The 21,339-nt window shown below is 26.4% G+C and overlaps 1 protein-coding gene and 1 long non-coding RNA gene across 5 annotated transcripts; one reads left to right on the top strand and one right to left on the bottom strand.

Annotated features, from left to right (window-relative positions):
- Window positions 1–964: 964 nt before the first annotated feature.
- Window positions 965–21,246, bottom strand: LOC114931317 (luciferin 4-monooxygenase-like). 4 transcript variants are annotated; one of them, XM_029303296.2, is made up of 11 exons: window positions 21,068–21,246; window positions 18,063–18,111; window positions 17,557–17,726; window positions 17,244–17,360; window positions 12,180–12,387; window positions 11,256–11,731; window positions 8,086–8,263; window positions 6,594–6,815; window positions 3,780–4,009; window positions 3,372–3,538; window positions 965–3,274 (listed from the first exon to the last, which is right to left on the bottom strand). In XM_029303296.2, the coding sequence occupies exons 3-10, from the start codon at window positions 17,575–17,577 to the stop codon at window positions 3,377–3,379; spliced, it is 1,614 nt and encodes a 537-aa protein (XP_029159129.2). In that variant the 5' UTR covers window positions 17,578–17,726; window positions 18,063–18,111; window positions 21,068–21,246; the 3' UTR covers window positions 965–3,274; window positions 3,372–3,376. The 4 variants fall into 4 exon arrangements, with proteins under 4 accessions (XP_029159129.2, XP_085344333.1, XP_085344332.1 ...); XM_085488207.1 differs by having other exon boundaries at window positions 17,557–17,602; XM_085488206.1 differs by lacking the exon at window positions 18,063–18,111.
- LOC146720634 (uncharacterized) lies at window positions 16,195–16,645 on the top strand. The gene is made up of 2 exons (XR_014926001.1): window positions 16,195–16,245; window positions 16,325–16,645. It is a non-coding gene; the product is annotated as an uncharacterized LOC146720634 (long non-coding RNA).
- Window positions 21,247–21,339: the final 93 nt, after the last annotated feature.

Raw genomic sequence — 21,339 nt, 5'->3', positions numbered from 1 at the left:
TCTAACATCCTATCTCTTGATCTCTATCCTCCTATCTCTAATATTCTCTTCATTAATCATTTCCCTCTTATCGCTTTCTTTCTTCGATTCACCTACTCTATGCTCCAACTCGCTCCAACTCGCTAGTGAATTACCTAGTGAATTCCCTATCTTTTTACTTTACTGCACCTACTCCCTACACCTACTCTCCTCTACTCTCTTTCTTCCACGTGTCTACGTGTCCACGTGTCTCACCTTTTCCTACTTTCTCCTTTCTAACTCCTTACCCCTTTATCCTCTCCTATCCCTTCAATCTCTCCTCCTCTTTTTTCTACACCCTCTCACCTCTTATCTCCTATTCACCTCACCCCTTTTCTCACTCTTTCCTCACAAATACCTGCCACGCTTTCACACACCTGTCACTCACTCTCTTACCGGAACCGGAAGCCAAAATAAATGTAAACATCAATTAATAATAACTGATGTTATATATATATTATATATATAAACCAATTTGTTGCAATATTCACTATAAAAGGTTGTAAGGGTAAGATGGCTAAAAGTGAATAATTTAAAAGATAGTTAACATAATTTTACATAAACTGAAATATTTCATAAAATAAAATATTTGTAATATTTCGAAGTTTATGTAAGATTATGTAAAAATTATACCTTTACAACTTTTTATAGTAAATATTGCGAGAAATCGATTTATATGAGAAAAATTAAGGTAATTCTATTTTGAAAATATAAGTGACTTTTAAATAACCTTGAAAATCGCCGTTTAGGAAAAAGTCTGTGTCAACTTTTTCTTTTTCGAAATCCTGCAACTTTTATCTAAATTTAATAGAAAATGTATAAAAAATGCTCGACATTAGTACACACACACACACACACACACACACACACACATATGGGTAAATTTATATAAATAGGGTGCTTTAGGAGGAATGATCAGGATTCTAGGATATAATTGTACACATCATTTTAAGCAAAGAAGTTTAGATAAACATGTTTAATAATTGTTCTATTCCGGTCATAAAAATATACAAAAATGAATGATATAATCTCTAAAAACTCATCTTTAAAAAAAGGTAAAAAAAGGCGACCAGTTAAGGGCACGCCATTAACAAAAATGATCCATTGCAAACCTATGTAGAATCCTATGAAAAATTAATCATTGCAAACCCACGTAGAATCCTAGGCAAAATTAACCATTGCAAACCCATGTAGAATCGTACCCATTGCAAACCTATGTAGAATCCTATGAAAAATTAACCATTGCAAACTCATGTAGAATCCTATGAAAAATTAACCATTGCAAACCCATGTAAAATTGTATTAAAAATTATCCATTGCAAACCCATGTACAATAGAATTGTATGAAAAATTATCGATTATAAACCCATGTACAATCGTAACAAAAGTAATAAAATAAAAAAAAAATTGCGCCAAGTGAAAGTAGAAACTTGTACCAGTGGAAAATTAAAGTTGCAGACATATATAGAGTCGTATAATGAATCAGTAAAAATTTAAATTTGCAAATGTAGAATCGTACCATAAAAAAACTTATCTTTTAAAAAAAAAGATAAACAAGATGCCAAGTCTATGCGCCATGTGAAAAAGAAATAAAAAAATTTTAGTTAAAAAAACTGGGCGCGCTGCTAAGTTTCAAAATTACAATGCACCTTAAAGTAACATTAATTAATTTAAACACAAAACATATTTTAACTGTAATGAGTTTAAAAGTAACAATTTAATTTTAATATTGTTAGAATATTATTTAGCAGCGCTCCCAGTTTTTTTAACTAAAATTTTTTTATTTCTTTTTCACATGGCGCATGGACTTGGCATCTTGTTTATCTTTTTTTTTAAAAGATAAGTTTTTTTATGGTACGATTCTACATTTGCAAATTTAAATTTTTACTGATTCATTATACGACTCTATATATGTCTGCAACTTTAATTTTCCACTGGTACAAGTTTCTACTTTCACTTGGCGCAATTTTTTTTTTATTTCATTACTTTTGTTACGATTGTACATGGGTTTATAATCGATAATTTTTCATACAATTCTATTGTACATGGGTTTGCAATGTAGGATTCTACATAAGTTTGCAATGGATAATTTTTAATACAATTCTACATGGGTTTGCAATGGTTAATTTTTCATAGGATTCTACATGAGTTTGCAATGGTTAATTTTTCATAGGATTCTACATAGGTTTGCAATGGGTACGATTCTACATGGGTTTGCAATGGTTAATTTTGCCTAGGATTCTACATGGGTTTGCAATGATTAATTTTTCATAGGATTCTACATGGGTTTGCAATAGGATAGGATTCTACATGGGTTTGCAATGGATAATTTTTGTTAATGGCGTGCCCTTAACTGGTCGCCTTTTTTTACCTTTTTTTAAAGGTGAGTTTTTAGAGATTATATATATAACTTGACAATCCTTCTGCGTGACATGTTGACTATTTCTCGTATTTTCAATCGTTTGACTTTTTTATATAATTTATAGTTTAATAATTATCAACAGTATTACTAATATGAAGATTTAATTTAATGATATATATTTGTTTACTTGAAAAGGACCACAATCACATGGTCAAAACGTAGTGAGTTTAATAAATGAAATATACGCTAGTTTGGTCGATTATTTCTACTATCCTATCCTAAAAAAGATATATTAATAATTATAATCTTGAGAAATATATGTATATTTTTAAGTCATAATGTGCTTTTTCAAATAGATTAACTTTTCTTCAGATGCATTCTATTTCCTTGAGTGATTAAAAAATAGATAATACCACTTTGTTGTGTATCTCTATTTCATTTTTATTGTCGTTATATATCTTTTCAAACAAGTATTTCAAAGAGTATGGTTTAAAAATATCTATTAGCTGATAATATCTATTTGATTTTGTGATGACCTTGAAAAGACCGGTCAAGGTCAACATAAAAATCTTAAATAGAAATGTCTATTTTTCATTACAAATTCTTGTAGGTGAAGTCAAGATTTAGCTAAAAGAATATGAAACAAAAAATAGATGTTTCTATTTAAGATTTTTATATAGATCTTATAGAGATCTAGACTGCATCTTTCAAGGATATCCCAAAGTCAAAAAGATATCATCGGCTAATATATTTTTTTAAGCCGTACTCTTTTCGTTTGAAACATTTTCCAAATCAAGATTTTTTTTAGACATTTTGCCGTCAGGGAACTTTTGCCCCTCCTCGTATATAATATATGCATATATAGTTTATTTTTATTCATCTATTTGGAAGTATCTGAAACAATGTTTAGATGCCCAGTTATATAAAAAGCTTATATAAATTATAAATATGTGATTATAAATATAATTGTAAAAAATATATTTATAATTACCTTTTTTACATCAAAAGTAGTTTCGCAGCTAAAACTTTTAATTCTTTCTTTGAAATTTTTCCTGTATTTGTATGTGGTAACGCATTTACAAATATCACTCCACCACGAAGCTTATATTGATCCATCATGTTGTTGGTCACCAAGTCTATTAATTCTTGTTCCGTTACCTACACATATGCAATTTGATCATTATAAAATAACATAGTTGATTTTATACTCTGTGATAGAAAATAATTTGTTAAAATAACTAGTCACAGTTGTTAATAATTTGACTATAAAAATTTAAAGAAACCGCCCTCGAAATATTCTTAACATTATGATGTTATTTTTAAATTCTGAATTTCTTATAGAGTTCTATTTTGTGAACACTTTCTCTGCAGTCTTATTAAATTTGTAACAAAATTGTACCTCGACTCCTGGCTTCTTGACTACGAAAGCAACACAATGTTCATCGTCTATTGGATGAGGAATTGCTGTTACTGCAACTTCCGATACTGCTGGATGCGATAGTAAGACATCCTCAATTTCTCCAGGTGAGATTTGATATCCTCTGTATTTTATAAGCTCCTTTATTCTATCGACAATAAAGAGTTCTCCATCTTCATCGAAATAACTGATGTCACCTGAATGCAGCCATCCTAAAAAAATTGAGTTTATTTTTATAATACAATATATTATGTGATATTATTATTATTATTTGATATTTTGTTGTATCTTATTAATGTAATTTTATAGTATATGTTGATATGTATGATGTTTTGGAAAAAAATATTTTAGACTAAAGTTCTTTGACTTCAAAGGAGACAAAAAATAATGGCAAAGATTTGACCTTGGATATTCATTTGAAGATTACATGAAGGTCACCTTCAATTTCTTAAATGGAACCGACTATTTTTCATTTTATATTCTTGTAGTTTATCTCGAGAACTTTCCAAAATACTATAATAAAGTATTTTTCTCTTAAGTACTTATTGTAGTTGTATAAGTTTCGAAATTAACAATTTTTTGACAATAAAATGTAAAATCTTGTAATATATTCAGTTTTCGGTAAGCTTAACTTAACACTTTATGTACAGAATAATGAGACTAATCAATTGATATAAAAAAAATGTACACATAGTTGCTTAAAAAAAAATACGCAGCTGCATGTTGCTTAATTACATATTTTTTTTTAAACTATTATCTGTTTTCTTTACACTACTAAAAACCCAATATTTTATAAGATATTTTATATTTTACGTAAAAATATTATTATCTTCAAATTTTATAAAAAGTTAAATCGTAGTAAGTCAAGGCTCTTATTAAATTATAATAAATTTGATAAAAGGCTGTTAAGAGCAGTAAATATAAAAATTCAAATTATGTTTGAAAGTGAAGTCATATATAAAAATAATATTCTTTAATCTAATGTTTATATATATATAATAATGAATTACAATAAAAGGTGACAAAAAAGAATTAAACATAAGTCCTCTTTAAATACAAATACAAAGCGAATTTTATATAAAAAGTATTTAAGAGAAAAATAGTGTATTATAGTGTTTTGAAAAGCTCTCGAGATAATCTACAAGAATCTTCAATGAAAAATAGTAGTTTCAATTTAAGAAATTGAGATAATCTTCATGTCACCTCCAAACAATTCTCTAAATCTTTGTCATTATCTTATGTTCTCCTTAAAGCCATACAACTTTTGTCTGAAATATTTTTTTCAGAAATATCATCCCTTCAAGTTAATTCGGGGTATCCATCTTTCTGGTAGGATAGAGCGAGGCTAGATGAGCATAGGGGCAAGTTGGATTTTGTTTAATGCTCGACATTCGTAGTTCAGAAATAAATTTGCACAAGTAAGAACGTAGCATAGCATAGCAAAGTTCTTCTCGCGAGTCATTTAGTTGTGATAAATTACTCAGTGCAAAGGCAAACACAGTTTATACATTTATATATATATAGTCACAGTTTATACATTTATATATTATATAGTCAAAGTTAAATTTTTGTTTGATATTATATTTGGTCTGAAGAGAAAACAATAACAAACTTGAAGTAAATAATTTTAATATTTTTTATTATTATATTCTTTAATACTATTATAGAAATAGTATACTTTTAAGTAGTTTTTAAGTTACAAGGATATATTTTGAAAAGCACGTGAGTGGAATTAATTGGGACGCATTGTTCAATTTATTCCATACTAATAGTGTGTGTGACTTTAATGTGTCATATGTTAATTTTGCTGTTATTTATCTATTTTAAGATGCATATGTACTTACGAAAGACTAACAGAGTCACTTTTGCATTTTAAATAAATCCAAGATATTTGTATGCATTAATTGACAGAGATTCATAATTTTTTAATAAAAAAAACTATTCATAATAACTTATTAATGATTAGTTTAATTAATGGTTAAGTAAAAAGAAACCATCAAAGTTTTATAATAATATTATTATTTATTTTGAATATTTTCTGTTTTTCATCTCTTTGTTCAACTGGCCCCACTGCTGACTCAACTTATTCGGCTAGTGGGGAACAATGGACCACTCTGACACTCTTCATTTAAGATGTATTATTTTTGTTCTGGACATATATTTAAAACTTTTGCATATATAATTAAGAATTTAAATGTTGAACCCCTGTTTTGGTATCATTTTTATAATCATATTACAAATAAATAAATTTTATAAGAGTTCAAAGAAAAAGTTGCTCAACTAGCCTTGCTCTACCCTACACCCTGTATATGTATAATATAATGCAATAAAATAAATGTTTCTGATTTAGACCTAGAGTACAACATATCTTAAGCTCTTCAAAATCGGAGAGGGACTTTACTATTTCTTTTTATAAGAGAAATCCAATTATTGAGTGGCTGATTTTTCAGTGAAATCTTACTGTCATAATTACTGAAATATAAAACAGTCGAGAAAAATGTTTTACTAAAGTTTAAATACTTTCTGATCTTTGATAAATTCTTGTCACTGTTTCAATCAGTGACACATTTTCACTTAAGCAATATTAATATTATATTTTATCAATTCATTTTAATCGAATATTGATTTACATGAATCATTATATTTATGTAATTTTTTAATATATAATAAGCAATTTTTAAAAGGTTTTGGAAGTTAATCAGGATCATAATCTTGATTACATTAGACTCAAAATCACTTGGGAAACAGGGAAAAAGGATCCTAATTTGAAGATAATTATATGTATATATTTTTTACCTTGTTCATCAACGGTATTTTTAGTTGCTTCAAGATTTTTGTAATAGCCCTTCATTTTGTTTTCCGTCTTTATGTACAATTCTCCCAAGCGATTTGGTCCAAAAGCCTTTCCGTTTTCTCGGTCAACGATTTTCATTTGTACATTCTGAACTACTGTTCCGCAAGATCCATTCTTATGATTCAATTTTTGTAATGTTCCAAATCCACCAAGTTCTGTCATTCCTTGAAACGTATATAAATGATTACGTTTTCATTAAATATATTGTTAGTATTGTAGATATTTTGTCTCTTTTTTATTTTATTTATACATGTACGAGCTGGGCAAAATACTCGTGCTTCGCTACGGCTTGTTAACAAAATGTTCGTGTTTCAGGTACAACCGAACCGTTCCTATGCTCAACTTAAAATTTTTCCTGAATTAATATATCATTATTATATAAGCTATCATTTAGACCACAATTCGATTTGATTCACGAAGTCCACCAATCGGGCGAAAAAACCAGTGTTTTTGCGGATACTTTTTAATATCTGGATCAACTACGTGTCTATGAAGATATTATGATTTAGAGCCAATGAACTATTACTTCCAAACTAATTCAAAAATATAAGAATACATTTCGGAAAATAGTATAAAACACGTCTTTCTTTTTTTAAAAGAAGATTCTAAATACCAATTTTCACGTCTATAACATCTTCGGTTTTTGAGATGTAATAAGTATTCTCATAAAAAAATTCACTCCTACTTTTTGACTTAGGGATGGAATTTCCAAAAATCCTTTCTTAGTGGGTGCCTACGTTATAAAAACAATATACCTTCCAAATTTCAGCTTCTTAGATTTTGTGGTTCTTGAGGTTTCGTGATGAATGAGTGAGTCAGTGAGTGGTATTTGACTTTTATGTATATCGATATATTTCTTTAAAAAACAATGTGAAATAGTGTAATTTTAAACATTTTATGGTATAAACGAAACAAAATGTACTATACAAATGATTCTTGTTTAAATAAACACACTCTAACAAAGTTAAAATATTTGTTAAATTTTGAGTATGCGCCCAAAAATGCTTTTATCGGTGTGGATTTTTTACCATGTAAAAGGAAAAGAAATATAAACAAAAAATAGCAAAATAAATGAATATGAAGAAAATACATTTGAATTATTTTTCAAAACTTTTACATTTTTAAAATTCGAGCACTAGATGACACTAGTGACATAATTGTTAGTAATTTAAGTTTCTGATTTCACTAATTAGATTTTTACAGCTTATTTTTAATGCTTTAAATTTATTTTAAAGTAGTTTAATAATAACAACAATGTCAACTAACTGCGTTTTTATTAAGAAATTTCTCACTTGAAAAGGACCAAAAACAGATGGTCGAAACGTTGTGGAAATAAAATAAAAATTTTCTTTGGCTAGTTTGGGTCGAATTTAATATATCGTTCCTACTTTAAATTTATATATTATATATATTGATATTAAAATGATAACTTACCAAAACCTTGTAATACTTGTACATGTGATAACATATGTCTTATTTCTGCGTGTACTTTCAGCTTGAGTCTTGAACCGCCAAAGATTATGGTTTTTAAAGACGATAATGAAAATTTTTTTACGTTATTTGATATAAGCAACCGATTGATCATACTGGTGCTTAGGAAAGCCATAGTTATCTAAATAGCATAAAATTAAAAAAAAAGTTTATCACATAAGAGATCATATAAAAGATTTATACAGGGTGTTTCCGATACCACTGACGAGGTTAGGTTGTGCCGATACATACACATCATTATATCGGGTTGCCTATCTGCTTACCGACAGGGCCATGCTTTATGAGAAAAAGAAGAAGTCGACTTTATCACTCTATACATACAGTGAACACTTGTGAAATTGGATAATATAGATAAAATATATATTTAATAATATAGATAAAAATACATAAGTAAAATTTAATAATCTAAAATTTTATTTAAAAAATATTTTTTAATTTATCTTTAATATAATTTTTAACTATAAATATAATAAATCATATAATAAATTTATATTAAATATATGTCATATAATAAATTTATATAATAAATATAATAAATCATATAATAAATTTATTATATGACTTATTATATTTATAGATTAATTTTATGACTTATTATATTTACAGATAAAAATTATATTAAAGATAAATTATATTAAAGATAAATTTAAAAAATATTTTTTAGTAAAATTTTAATAAAATTTAATTATTAAATTTTAACAAGATAATGAAAGACAAGACAGTGGTGATAATAACAAGATGAGACTGAAAAACGACGAACTGGCCAGTTATGATAATCTTTATTCCGCAGCTACGTTTCGACCCTCAACTTGGGTCCTCTTAATTCTAATATATGTAAATAAAAGACCTTAATAATTTTCTTACTTTTTAATAATTCCCAAATTATTAATCCTTGTCACTAGTTATTAAAATAGGATAGTAGAAATAATTGACCAAAACTAGCGTATATTTCGTTTATTAAACTCACTACGTTTCGACCATGTGGTTGTGGTCCTTTTCAAGTAAACACTAATAATAAAATATATAATTATTAACATACGCAATTCAATTTTTCGACCATGTGGTTGTGGTCCTTTTCAAGTGAACACTAATAATAAAATATATAATTATTAACATACGCAATTCAATATATGACAAAAATTGAAACAATAAACTAAAATTACAATATATATCATTAAATTAAATCTTTATATTAGTAATACTGTCGATAATTATTAAACTATAATTATATAAAAGTCAAACAATTGAAAGTACGAGAAATAGTCAACATGTCACGCCGAAGGATCGTCAAGTTATATAATTAAATAACGTAGTGAGTTTAATAAACGAAATATACGCTAGTTTTGGTCGATTATTTTTACTATCCTTTCTTATTTTTTGTTTGACTGTGATATGGTCCTTTTAATTTTTATTAAAAAAAATGTTTAATTGTATTTCTGGTGTACTTTTAGACATTAATTTTTTAAATTCGATCCTTGAGAATAACTGCCATGTATCTCTTTTATAATTTCTATAATTTAAACGGTATAGTAACAACCATGTTTTATTTTTTCTTTTTATTTGAAGATATAAATACAACAATTGTACTATTTGTTATTTAGAAAAAATATTTCTTTTTTTATTTTTATTATTTTATGTATTTAGTCTGAAGAGGATCCAAGTTAAATTGAGAGTCGAAACGTAGCTGCAGAATAAATCATAACCAGTTCATCGTTTTTCATTTTCAACTTGTTATTAAATTTTACTTATATTATTTTATCTATTATTATTAAATATATATTTTATCTATATTATCTAATTTCACAAGTGTTGATTGTATGTATAGAATAATAAAGTCAATTTCTTCCTTTTCTTATAAAGCATGCTCTTGTCGGTAAGCAACTAGGCAACCCGACATAATGATGTGTATGTATCGGAAATACCCTGTACATTTGTATTATATTGTTATATACAAAAATGTAAAATATGTATATTTGTATTATAATATTATATACAAAAATGTAAAATATGTATTATATTATTTTATATTATTTTAAATATTTGTATTATATTATTATATACAAAAATGTAAAATTCATGTATTAATTGATATACCCAAGTATGCAGAAAAGTTTTAGCATTATTTTAATTTTAATATACATATAATGTATAATATATTTTGTCATTAAACAAATTTTAACTTAAATTTTAATATTATTGATTCTAATAATGTTATAACATATAGCAATTTTTATATAATTGACTTTATAAAAAAATATATAATTATAGAGCAAATTGTCTTAGCAAAATAATTAAATTACGGCTGATCGTTCGAATTAGTCATTAAAGAGCCTAATCCCGAACATCAGATTTCTGTAGTTTTTTTAAATAAACGTTTAATTTTGTAATCTATGATGTAATAATGATATGTAATGAGCTGTGAAATAATTAATGACCATTTGATTGTGGTCCTTATCAAGCGAGAATTCTATCAATTAAATGCGATTAACACAACATAAAAACGACTCAGGAGTCGTTGACGAAACATCATGGAGATGAGAAGTGTTCCTCTTTTAACTATTAATTTTAAATAAGATCGGTTTTATGTTGTGTTAATCGCATTTAATTGATAGAATTCTCACTTGATAAGGACCACAATCAAATGGTCGAAACGTCGTGAATTTATTGAATAAAATTGCTAGTTACGTCGAAATTAATTTTACTAAGTTTATTATAAAAGTGTTTTATTTGTATACTTAAATAATAAATATATTATTATGCACGCAAAAAAGATATATGTATATTTGATATTTTTTGTTTATATAATTTAAATTTATTAACAGGAAATAATAATTTAATAAATACTTTTTTTAAAAGAAATTAAGAGAGATTTTACATAATATTGAAAACTTCAAATTTTGCTTAAACGAATAACCTATTTTTATAAAAGAATACTTGTACAAATATATAGGGTGGTAAATATATACCATAAACTGTTAACTCTTAACCATAATTCTTAACAACTTGGTATTTTGGAAACAATGCTTTCAATTTTAAAAGTTTTAGATCTTGATTTGTGTTGATTTGAAAATACTTCAAGCTCGAATAAATGTTTATCTTTTTTTCTTTCTTACCTTGTATTTTTTGATTAATAAACATAACATTTCTTCGTCGAATTCTGGATAAATGATCACTTTGGCGCCTTGAACGATCGCCATGAAGTTCATCATTACCCCTGTTATCCAATAAATTGTTGAGGACCAAATTGCGACTCCATCGATTAAGTCTACGTTCTTATCATCGCTGAACCGTAACAATGAATAATTGGATAATTCAACTCCTTTTGGTGGCCCCGTGGTACCTGATGAGTGCATGATGCACATTGTTTTTTTCATGTCATCGTGATCGACATACTGGAAATTCTCCACTTCTGCGTTGCTGTGCGTACGCAAAATATCGGAAAACTTAATGATGTCGGGATGATCACCGAAAACCACAACCGTAGGATTGTAGTTAAATTTTTTTATTGCACTCAGGATAACATTTACGGATTTCTTGCTGCAGAATATTACTTTCGGAGTAGTGAGCTGCATAACGTGCAGCGTGTTGTCTAATGACAAAAAGCGCACAATTAATAAAGAGAGTATATGAAATAAAACAGACTGTAAAATAAAAGAGACTAAATAAAATAAATAGTATAATAATAATAAATAAAAATATAATAATAATTATAATAAAAAAACATAATAAAAAATATAATAACCAATGTCATTATATACAACTAAATAATATAATATATAGAATCTAATTAATTCAAAGCAAATATAATTATAAATATAATTATAATAAAAAAATATAATAATATACATATTATATAATAATACATAATAAAATTTTAATAATAATAAAATAAATATTATGAAATATAAATAAGAAATATAATTAAGTTAAAATAGAGAAAATTATATGTATTATTGTTAGAATTATGTCTTTCTGACTATTAATGAACAATAACGTAGTAATTATATGTAAAACTACGTTAACGCGGGAAAACTTACGCAAATCCATGTTTTCGTTCCATGGATTGAAGATTGCGTTAATATAAATCGCCGCTAAGCAGGGCACGATAGAATTGAGATGATTATTTGTGCACACACTGATAATATCGTTAGATTTGATTCCTCGTTCTTGTAGCCATAAAGCGCATCTTACGATTTTATTTTGTAACTCCGCATAAGTAACTTCTATTTCAGTGCATGCGTCCAGCTATAATTTTATTACCATTTTACAGAATATTTCAAAACCACCAAACGCGTACGTTTTATTCTATATTCTTTTTCGTTATAATTAAAAAAAGACATTGGGTGATTCAGAAATATCTTATTAATTGCATTCAAATTTACGACTTTTTTAAACTTAAAAACAAACTTACTTGGCATGAAAAGACTTCTGTAAGTTTATGCCTATATTCATATAGATATTTTTTAGGCTTATGAATTAATTAACTGATTTAGTGCGATAATATTCTGTACTGCACAATTTATCACATCCGAAAAAGTTATATGGACACCTCTTTCTAACTCACTTCTTTTCTCTTCATACAAAATTATAGGAATTATTGCCAATTCATCGTCCGTATATATAAACTGATTGTGAGTAATCTCAAAATTACTGATTCAAACTGACTGAACTGCGCGGATGTAAATAACCATCACTGATAGGTCACGGATGTCATTGACACGGTACTGATATGGTAGTGATACATTACAGATAAATGTTATTTTTTCACGAACTAAATATTATAATTATATGTCTCATCTTGATTTAATATTATCAACAAAGTTAAAAACAAATTTTAAAAATAAATTTTAAAAACAAATTTTAAAAACATTTTAAAAACAAATTTTAAAAACAAATTTTAAAAACAAATTTTAAAAACAAATTTTAAAAACAAATTTTAAAAACAAATTTTAAAAACAAATTTTAAAAACAAATTCTAAAAACAAATTTTAAAAACAAATTTTAAAAACAAATTTTAGTAAAAAAATACATTGTATCAGTGGTGATTCATTAATGCTTCGCGCGTACTATTGCCCGGTTTTACGAAATAATTGTATGTAATTTTATTTTGATGAACTGTCAAATTATTTACTCGCGATTACAGCAGCTAGACAACACAAACGCACGCTTATAGTTTCTAATATAATTCACAATTAATTAATGTTTATAAATAACTTCTAACAACTTTACACAAAATAAAACTAAACATATTGATTTTTATGTGCCCGCACTTATTGTAAACAAAGTAGAAAAGAGAAAAGTTATAATTTAACAAATTTGCGATAATTGTGAATGTATAATTAGTTAGTACGCTTCATAATTGCTGGCAATTTTACATTGAAAATTGTACTTCTCATTTTTAATAATAGATATAAGTTTTTTCTCACAGAAATATTACATACACATTCAGCTTAAAAAAAAAAAAAAAAAAATTTGACGAGTCTGTAAACATCAATATGTAAATAAAGCTATTAAAAAATTATGCTTGATACAAGCAGTTTAAAAAAATAAATATTTATAATATAAAATTAATTAATCTGTTATGAAATATCTATATGTATAATGGTGAAAATTAATAATTATTAATTTTTAAAGTTATAACTTTTTACTTTTTTATTTTGTTTGCAATAAATGCACATAAAAATCAATATGCTTACTTTTATTTTTTGTAAAATATATTTTGTAAAATTTGTCGTCTACATCACTATAAGAGGGGTCAGAAAGAAACCTAGGAATAAAAATCTTTAATTGAGATTTATTCCTAAATATTCTTAGCAATGTGCTAAACAAATTTCGTGCCTCGTGCATAATTATAAACCAGCGAAAAAATTAATTTCCGCTGTCTAACGCGCAAACGTTTGCGTCGACTTACATAGCCCGTTTTATTTCGAGTTATTTTTGTAAAATTGTTAAAAGTTATTTATAAACATTAATCAATTGTTATATTGAATTATGTTAGAAATGATAAGCGAGCGCTTGTGTTATCTATAGAAGCTGTCATTGCAAGGGTCGACAATTTAATAGTTATTGCAAGGTAGAAGGAATATACATATATATATATGACAATAATATAATATAATATAAATATAAATAATACAATTTAAATAAAAAATAGTATTGGGCTAATTAAAAAATCATAAAAAACATAAGTGAGAAAATAATTTTCAATAAAGTTTTGTTATATAAATAAAATTTAAATTGTTTGATTCTGTTTTGTTTTCGTTAAGTCAAAATTAACAAAATAATATGACAAGATAAAATGTGTGTGATTTGAGATATAAGATTGTGCATAAGAAACTGTATGTATGCAAAATTTATGTGTTTATATTTTTGAACTTTATAGAATTAATTGAAAAACGAAATGCATGATTTTTACATTGACATTACATTACATATTTTTATCGATTATATTTGATTATATTTTAATGATTATATTTGTAATGTTATCTATTTTTTGTATAACACGTAATAATTTATCAACAGGATCAATAGAATTAATCAACAGTTATTGGAGATAGATACCGAAAAATGTATATATCTGAATAATTAAAACATACACATATCTGAATAATTTAAAAAATTCTTTAAAGATAATAACTGCTCGCGTTCTGTTTTCTAGGCTTTCATTAATAAGCATTCAATTAGTTCTCTTTTCTCTATATTTATTTTTTAATTTATTATTTTATCTAATTTACGATATATATGCTTGTCATATTTATAAATGTTTTTGAAGATAATAAAAATACAAATCAACGTTCGTGCAAAATTTAAAATTAATAAAACATAAAAAGTAGGCCAAATAAACGAGCCAAAATAATTTTGATGTAAAGATAATTAAAAATTATTTATTCATAATATAAATATAGACGTTTCGACCTTACTAGGTCTTTATCAATACAATTAACCGCAAGTATAAAATTATAAAATATAATAAAGAAATTTAAACATAATCTCGCAAGCTAAAGACAAAACTTTGATTATCATTAGATTTAATTACAATGGTTGAAACAATTATTCTTAGATGTCTTATGTTTAAGACCATCTCTCAAATAAATGCACGGAGTCCAAATTCGTCGTTGAAACAGCGCGAACAGTCTGTTCCGGCATCTTCACGAGATGAGTCCCATTTATTCAAGCCCTTTTTTTCCCACAAAATAGATATATTAAAAGAATTCCAATGAAGAACACTCCGAAAATTATAAATTAGCAATAACTTACATATTGATGTTTTGTGTTGGTTGTTGCGACTCAGCAATATCAAGGAATAATATGCGTCATTATTATATCAAAGCCTGTTTATATAGTCAATAGTGTTGTCAATAGTTAAAGGTTAATTTTTTTATTAAAAAAATGTTTAAGATAATTTTTCTAAAATGTCAAAATAACAGCTTTCAAGAGATTCGATGTCTTTCTTTAAATTTATACTATTTTTATGTTTTTTTATGTATAACATTTCAGAAATAAATATTTTATTATAGTTGATTTCATGATCTAATATTTCAGTCCCTTCCCAGTCAAAAGTGTGCTTATTATTTAAAATATGTTCAGAAATCACTAAATGTCTTGCAAAGTCTAATTTAAAATTGTTTTTATGTTCGTTAAGTCTGGTACGTAATTGTCTTTTTGTTTGTCCAATATAAGTTGCTTTACAGTCTCTGCAATTGATTTTATATACAACATTTGAATTGTTGGAGTCATCATTCTTGTCTTTAGGTGTTTTAATCCAGTTGTTTAGATTTACAAAACGTTTATAACTGTATGCAAATTTTTACCATGGAATCAAAATATTAGATCATGAAATCAACTATAATAAAATATTTATTTCTGAAATGTTATACATAAAAGAACATAAAAATAGTATAAATTTAAAGAAAGACATCGAATCTCTTAAAAGCTGTTATTTTGACATTTTAGAAAAATTATCTGACACACTTTTTTAATAAAAAAATTAACCTTTAACTATTGACAACACTATTGACTATATAAACAGGCTTTGATATAATAATGACGCATATTATTCCTTGATATTGCTGAGTCGCAACAACCAACACAAAACATCAATATGTAAGTTATTGCTAATTTATATTTTTTGGAGTGTTCTTCATTGGAATCCTTTTAATTTATCTATTTTGTGGGAAAAAAGGGCTTGAATAAATGGGACTCATCTCGTGAAGATGCCGGAACAGACTGTTTGCGCTGTTCCAACGACGAATTTGGACTCCGTGCATTTATTTGAGAGATGGTCTTAAACATAAGACATCTAAGAATAATTGTTTCAACCATTGTAATTAAATCTAATGATAATCAAAGTTTTGTCTTTAGCTTGCGAGATTATGTTTACATTTTTTTATTATATTTTATAATTTTATACTTGCGGTTAATTGTATTGATAAAGACCTAGTAAGGTCGAAACGTCTACATTTATATTATGAATAAATAATTTTTAATTATTCTTACATCTAAATTATTTTGGCTCGTTTATTTGGCCTACTTTTTATGTTTTATTAATTTTTGAAGATAATTTTCTGTTTGCTATTTTTTGCGTGTGATTGTTATTAGTCAGATACTGTATTTTAATTATATTATTTTTATCACTTTGTTTTTCTGTCCGCATAGTATTTCAACATAGTATTTTTGTTGATTAAGGAATTTTTTGATGAACAATTAATAATATATATAGTAATAAAGAATGCATACTCTTATCATTTTGAAACACTAACATTTTATGTTTTTTTTATTGTTCTTAGCTTTGCATCTCATGTTCAATTAATATATTAGTTTATTATTTCATATACGTTCAATTGTTTTTGAGAACTTTATTAGCACAGATTTATGTTGTGTATCTTATAAACATATTGATAGAAGAATGATTAATAATACACAGAACCTATTATTCTCTTATAATCATTAATATTTTTCCATAAATATTATACAATTAAAAAATGTTTTTTTAATTATTTTTCTCACTTATTGAAAAATTTATTTGTTACTTATAAGCTCGCAAATTTATTTTTTCCTAAAATGTCGGATATTTGTTATATCATGTATAAGTATCGACTTACGTGTGCGATTTTGTTTCCATGACTTTTAATCTTATTCCATATCATTTCTCCAATAGACTTATAGTTAGGCATAGATGTTATTTCTCCTTTATAAACATTGTCTTCCATAATAAAAGTCTAAAAATAAAATAGATAAATGTAGTTATTTTAAAAAAGACACAATACTTACAAGCCTTTGTAAGCTTTTGTAGCAAATTTGTCTTTTATTATATATTTGTAATGTATATTACGCTACGTTGACAGTGTATTTTTATTTAAATATTATGTAAAAAATTAAATTATTATTTAATTAATTATGCGTTTTTATATTTACTCTTGAATCGTTCGTAGCCATTTTGCCAGATGATGGAGTTTAGATGCTGGTATAAAATAAACACAATTAAACAGCAAGAAATGTTGTTTGGTCAATGTGTCCAATCACAACTAAAGACTTGATTTTCGTTTCGTGCGTTTGAGATAACATCAAATAAGAATCTGTTAGATCTGAGAATAGTACAAAGAGACATTATAACTTTCTTCAGACGTTTGGTAACGGAAAAGTTTTATATTTTGTGTTTGAGTTTTATTGACAATTAGTTTTGACAAAAGGACTAAAAAACAAAACATTATAGACATCCTTTATAAACATTGTCTTCCACAATAAAAGTCTACAAATAATAGATAAATCTAGTTATTAAAAAAACACAATACGAGCCTTTGCAAACTTTAGTAGCAAATTTGTGTTTTATATTTGTAATCAATATCATGCTACGTTGATAGTGGATTTTTATTTAACTATTTTATAAAAAGATAAATTATCTAATGCATTTTTATATTTACCCTCGATTTGTTCGTAGCCATTTTGCCAAAGATGATGGAATTTTTGATGCTAGGTATAAAATGACCACTATTAAACAGCAATTATTAACAGTAATAAAAATGATTTTTGATCAATGTGTCAAATCACAACTAAAAACTAACTAGATTTTCGTTTCGAGTGCTTGAACATTGAAGGATTTGTTAGTATTGTGATATAGCAATTTAACAATAATCGTTTAGTGTTTCTTTTGTTTGTCACAGTAATTTTTAATGTGACGCAGACTCGTCAAGTTATTATTGACCTTAAATTTGTTTTGCGCAATTTTGAATTTATGAGAAATTTTCATTTATATTATACGTTGTATAAAATATATTGTACTAATTAATGAAATCTTTAATCACACTTTGCATTTTCATTGATTATAATTAAAAGTATATAATTATCTACTTACTTAGTTGCCCTGATTTTGAATTTATTATTAAACAATTAAATTTTTAAACTGTATTTAATATCTTATTTTATTGAATTATTGATATTTGTTTCGATCAAAACTGACTTAAATTACACATTTTTCTTTATTAGTTATAAACACTATGTTTCGACTATTGGATTTTGATCCTTATCAAGTGCTACAAGTAATACAATATCATTAATCAATGATATTGTGTTACTTGTAGCACTTAATAAGGATCAAAATCCAATGGTCGAAACGTAGTATTTATAAGTAATAAAGAAAAAATTGTAATTTAAGCCAGTTTTAGTCGAAACATTAACCTTAATTTTTTATAAATTTAACGTATAAGACGGGCAACAAGAGCCAAATCGCGGATGACAATGCGTTATCCTAACGAAACTAAATAATTTTTTTGTTAGAATTAAATACCGGTGCACAAGGCACCAAATTTTACTTGGACACGGCCAAGATTTTAAATATGAAATAATCTCATATTTGAGATTTTAATTTCAATACCCCTTTTAACCCCCCTACGGAAAATAAATAAATGAATGCAAGAGAAAAATATAGATCCGAAAATCGCTGAATCGGGAATCGAACCCGAGACCTTTCGCTTGCCGGACGACTGCTCTTCCAACTGAGCTATTCAGACCCTTTCAGCGACTTTCGGATCTATATTTTTCTCTCGTATTTAATTATTTATTTCGATAGGGGGATCAAGAGGTTTTTGAAATGAAATCTCAAGTAAGAGATTATTTCAATTTTCAAAGTCTTGGTTAGTACACCAAGAGTAATATGTGCCTTGTGCACGATTTGTTTCCATAACAACATCCGCGTTTAGCTCTTCACGCCTTCTTACAATTTAGATTTATATAAAATTAAATGTTTGTTAGAGTAAGAAAGTACCATTAGAGCTATCGATTAGGACAAGTGGGGTTATATATTTGTGGTAATGGGATACTTTAAGAAATTCAGTTGAATTCAGTTACGCTCGATAATGTTTCTGCTAATGTATTGGAAAAGAATAATTGATTTTTACAAATCAATTACCCCTTTCCAATCAAATTAGAAAGGGAGGAAACATTTGACATTTTTGAAAAATTTGATTACAATGTTTTAAAGAACATTAAAAACCTTAAAACTTTTATTTGAAACATTTTTTTATATCTTTTACCGTTTCGACGGGGTGTTTTATCTCCTAAACGTTGAGATACGCCGCTAAAAAAATACGGATCTAATATTTCTCAATGTTTTACAACATATTCAAGGCTTATTAAAATCGGTGAGGGACACTTCCGATCGTTCTCTTGCAAGAGATTTTTTTAAGAGATCTCATTTGAGAGACTTCTTGAAATTGTTCTCAGTAAGTAATAAATATTTAATCAACATTTTAAAATGTTGATTTTATGTAAATTTTCTAAACGTTATGATATAATGTTTTATAAATATGTTTAAAATATTATTAATAAATTTTTTTTTAAATATTTTAGCTAATGTTTTATAAATGTTTTAAAACTATTATTTAATAACACATTGCTTTCAAAATATTAATAAAATATTTTAAAAGCGTTAATTTCAACATAACCGAAACCTCTAAATCGATGTCAAACTTTCTTCATAATGATGTTGCATACAATGTTAAGTAAAACTACATACTTGACAACAATAATAACGTTGTAGCAATGATTTTTTAGTGGGTTATCTTTTTGATATCATGTTAAGTGATATCAGTTTGATTTTTTATGAAAGATCTCAGAAAACATTTTACGCACAAATACCTATATAGTCATTGCATACAAAAGCGGCTCATACTGCGCAAGCAACACTTTATCCTAGTACGTCGTCATAGTGATAGCAAATACTAGCACACTTTGCGCACGATTTCATCTCGTTATAAGCATGCAAGATGAGCACATTCAGCAAGCATATTGCACGCATTATTACATCACTGGCATATTTTTGGCAATTTGATATCCATTTGCACATGATTTGCTGATGTATCAAATAATACATAAGCTAATCATTTGCATGCAATATGTACGACTAAACATATTCCACATGCAAAACTCAGGCAAACACAGTTTATATGCATAAAACGCGCAAATTTTGCACGCAAAAATTGTCATCTGAAATATCATTATGATGTGTGATTTCTGAGCCTCAAAAATACGCATGCGCTGTTAGGGCAGCTCAGAAACCAGACATAGTTGATATTTTTAATGAGAGATCTATTTAGATATCATTTGAATAATATTATAAAAATAACATTTTAAAGAGGCGAGTTTAACTTAAAAATTTTATGTACTAATGTTAATAAAATATTATTGCTAGTATAATATTGTATAATAGAAAATAATATTTAATAAATGCTAGTGTGCGATATAATAAAATACAGAATAAACGAGTCATTTCGCAGTAAATAAGACGTTTACACAAGTTCACACATAATACATTCATAAATATTGTGACCGAAAAACATACTCTTGGAACAAAGGGTCGTGCACAGATCCTTACTGATGACTCATTACAAAAGAACTAAACTTATTTCTATTTTCAGGATGTAATGCTTACCAGTAACTACTTTTTACTTTTGAGTAATGTCGTGACGTTAAAAGGAGCACATTGATTGCACAGTGTCTTGATTGTACGAGTGGCTCGCAGTGTTCTATTGTATTATCCACGACACTAATGATGTTGTTCTCATGATCTCATGTTCTCATGTTCTCATGACATAGCATGAAGTAATTATATCATTAGCATTAAGAAATACGATAGAAATCTTCCCCTCTACTTTTTATATGCACCTGATAAGATTATTAAAACATGACAAACATGTATAAGCA

The sequence above is a fragment of the Nylanderia fulva genome, unplaced genomic scaffold, assembly GCF_048542155.1.
Source record: "Nylanderia fulva isolate GAGA-0341 unplaced genomic scaffold, ASM4854215v1 Scaffold65, whole genome shotgun sequence".
NCBI classification, from domain to species: domain Eukaryota; kingdom Metazoa; phylum Arthropoda; class Insecta; order Hymenoptera; family Formicidae; genus Nylanderia; species Nylanderia fulva.
The sequence above is the reverse complement of the archived record's forward strand: the minus strand, read 5'-3'. Positions and strand labels throughout refer to the sequence as shown.

Bases quoted from the DNA above. Each gene is read 5' to 3' on its own strand.
- LOC114931317 (XM_029303296.2), bottom strand. From the start codon at position 17,577: ATGGCTACGAACGATTCAAGA. The intron at 11,732-12,179 runs GTAAGTTTTCCC...TTTTGTCATTAG, and splicing joins GAACGAAAACATGGATTTGC to ACAACACGCTGCACGTTATG. The intron at 4,010-6,593 runs GTAAAAAATATA...CAATTTTTTTAG, and splicing joins AAATACCGTTGATGAACAAG to GATGGCTGCATTCAGGTGAC.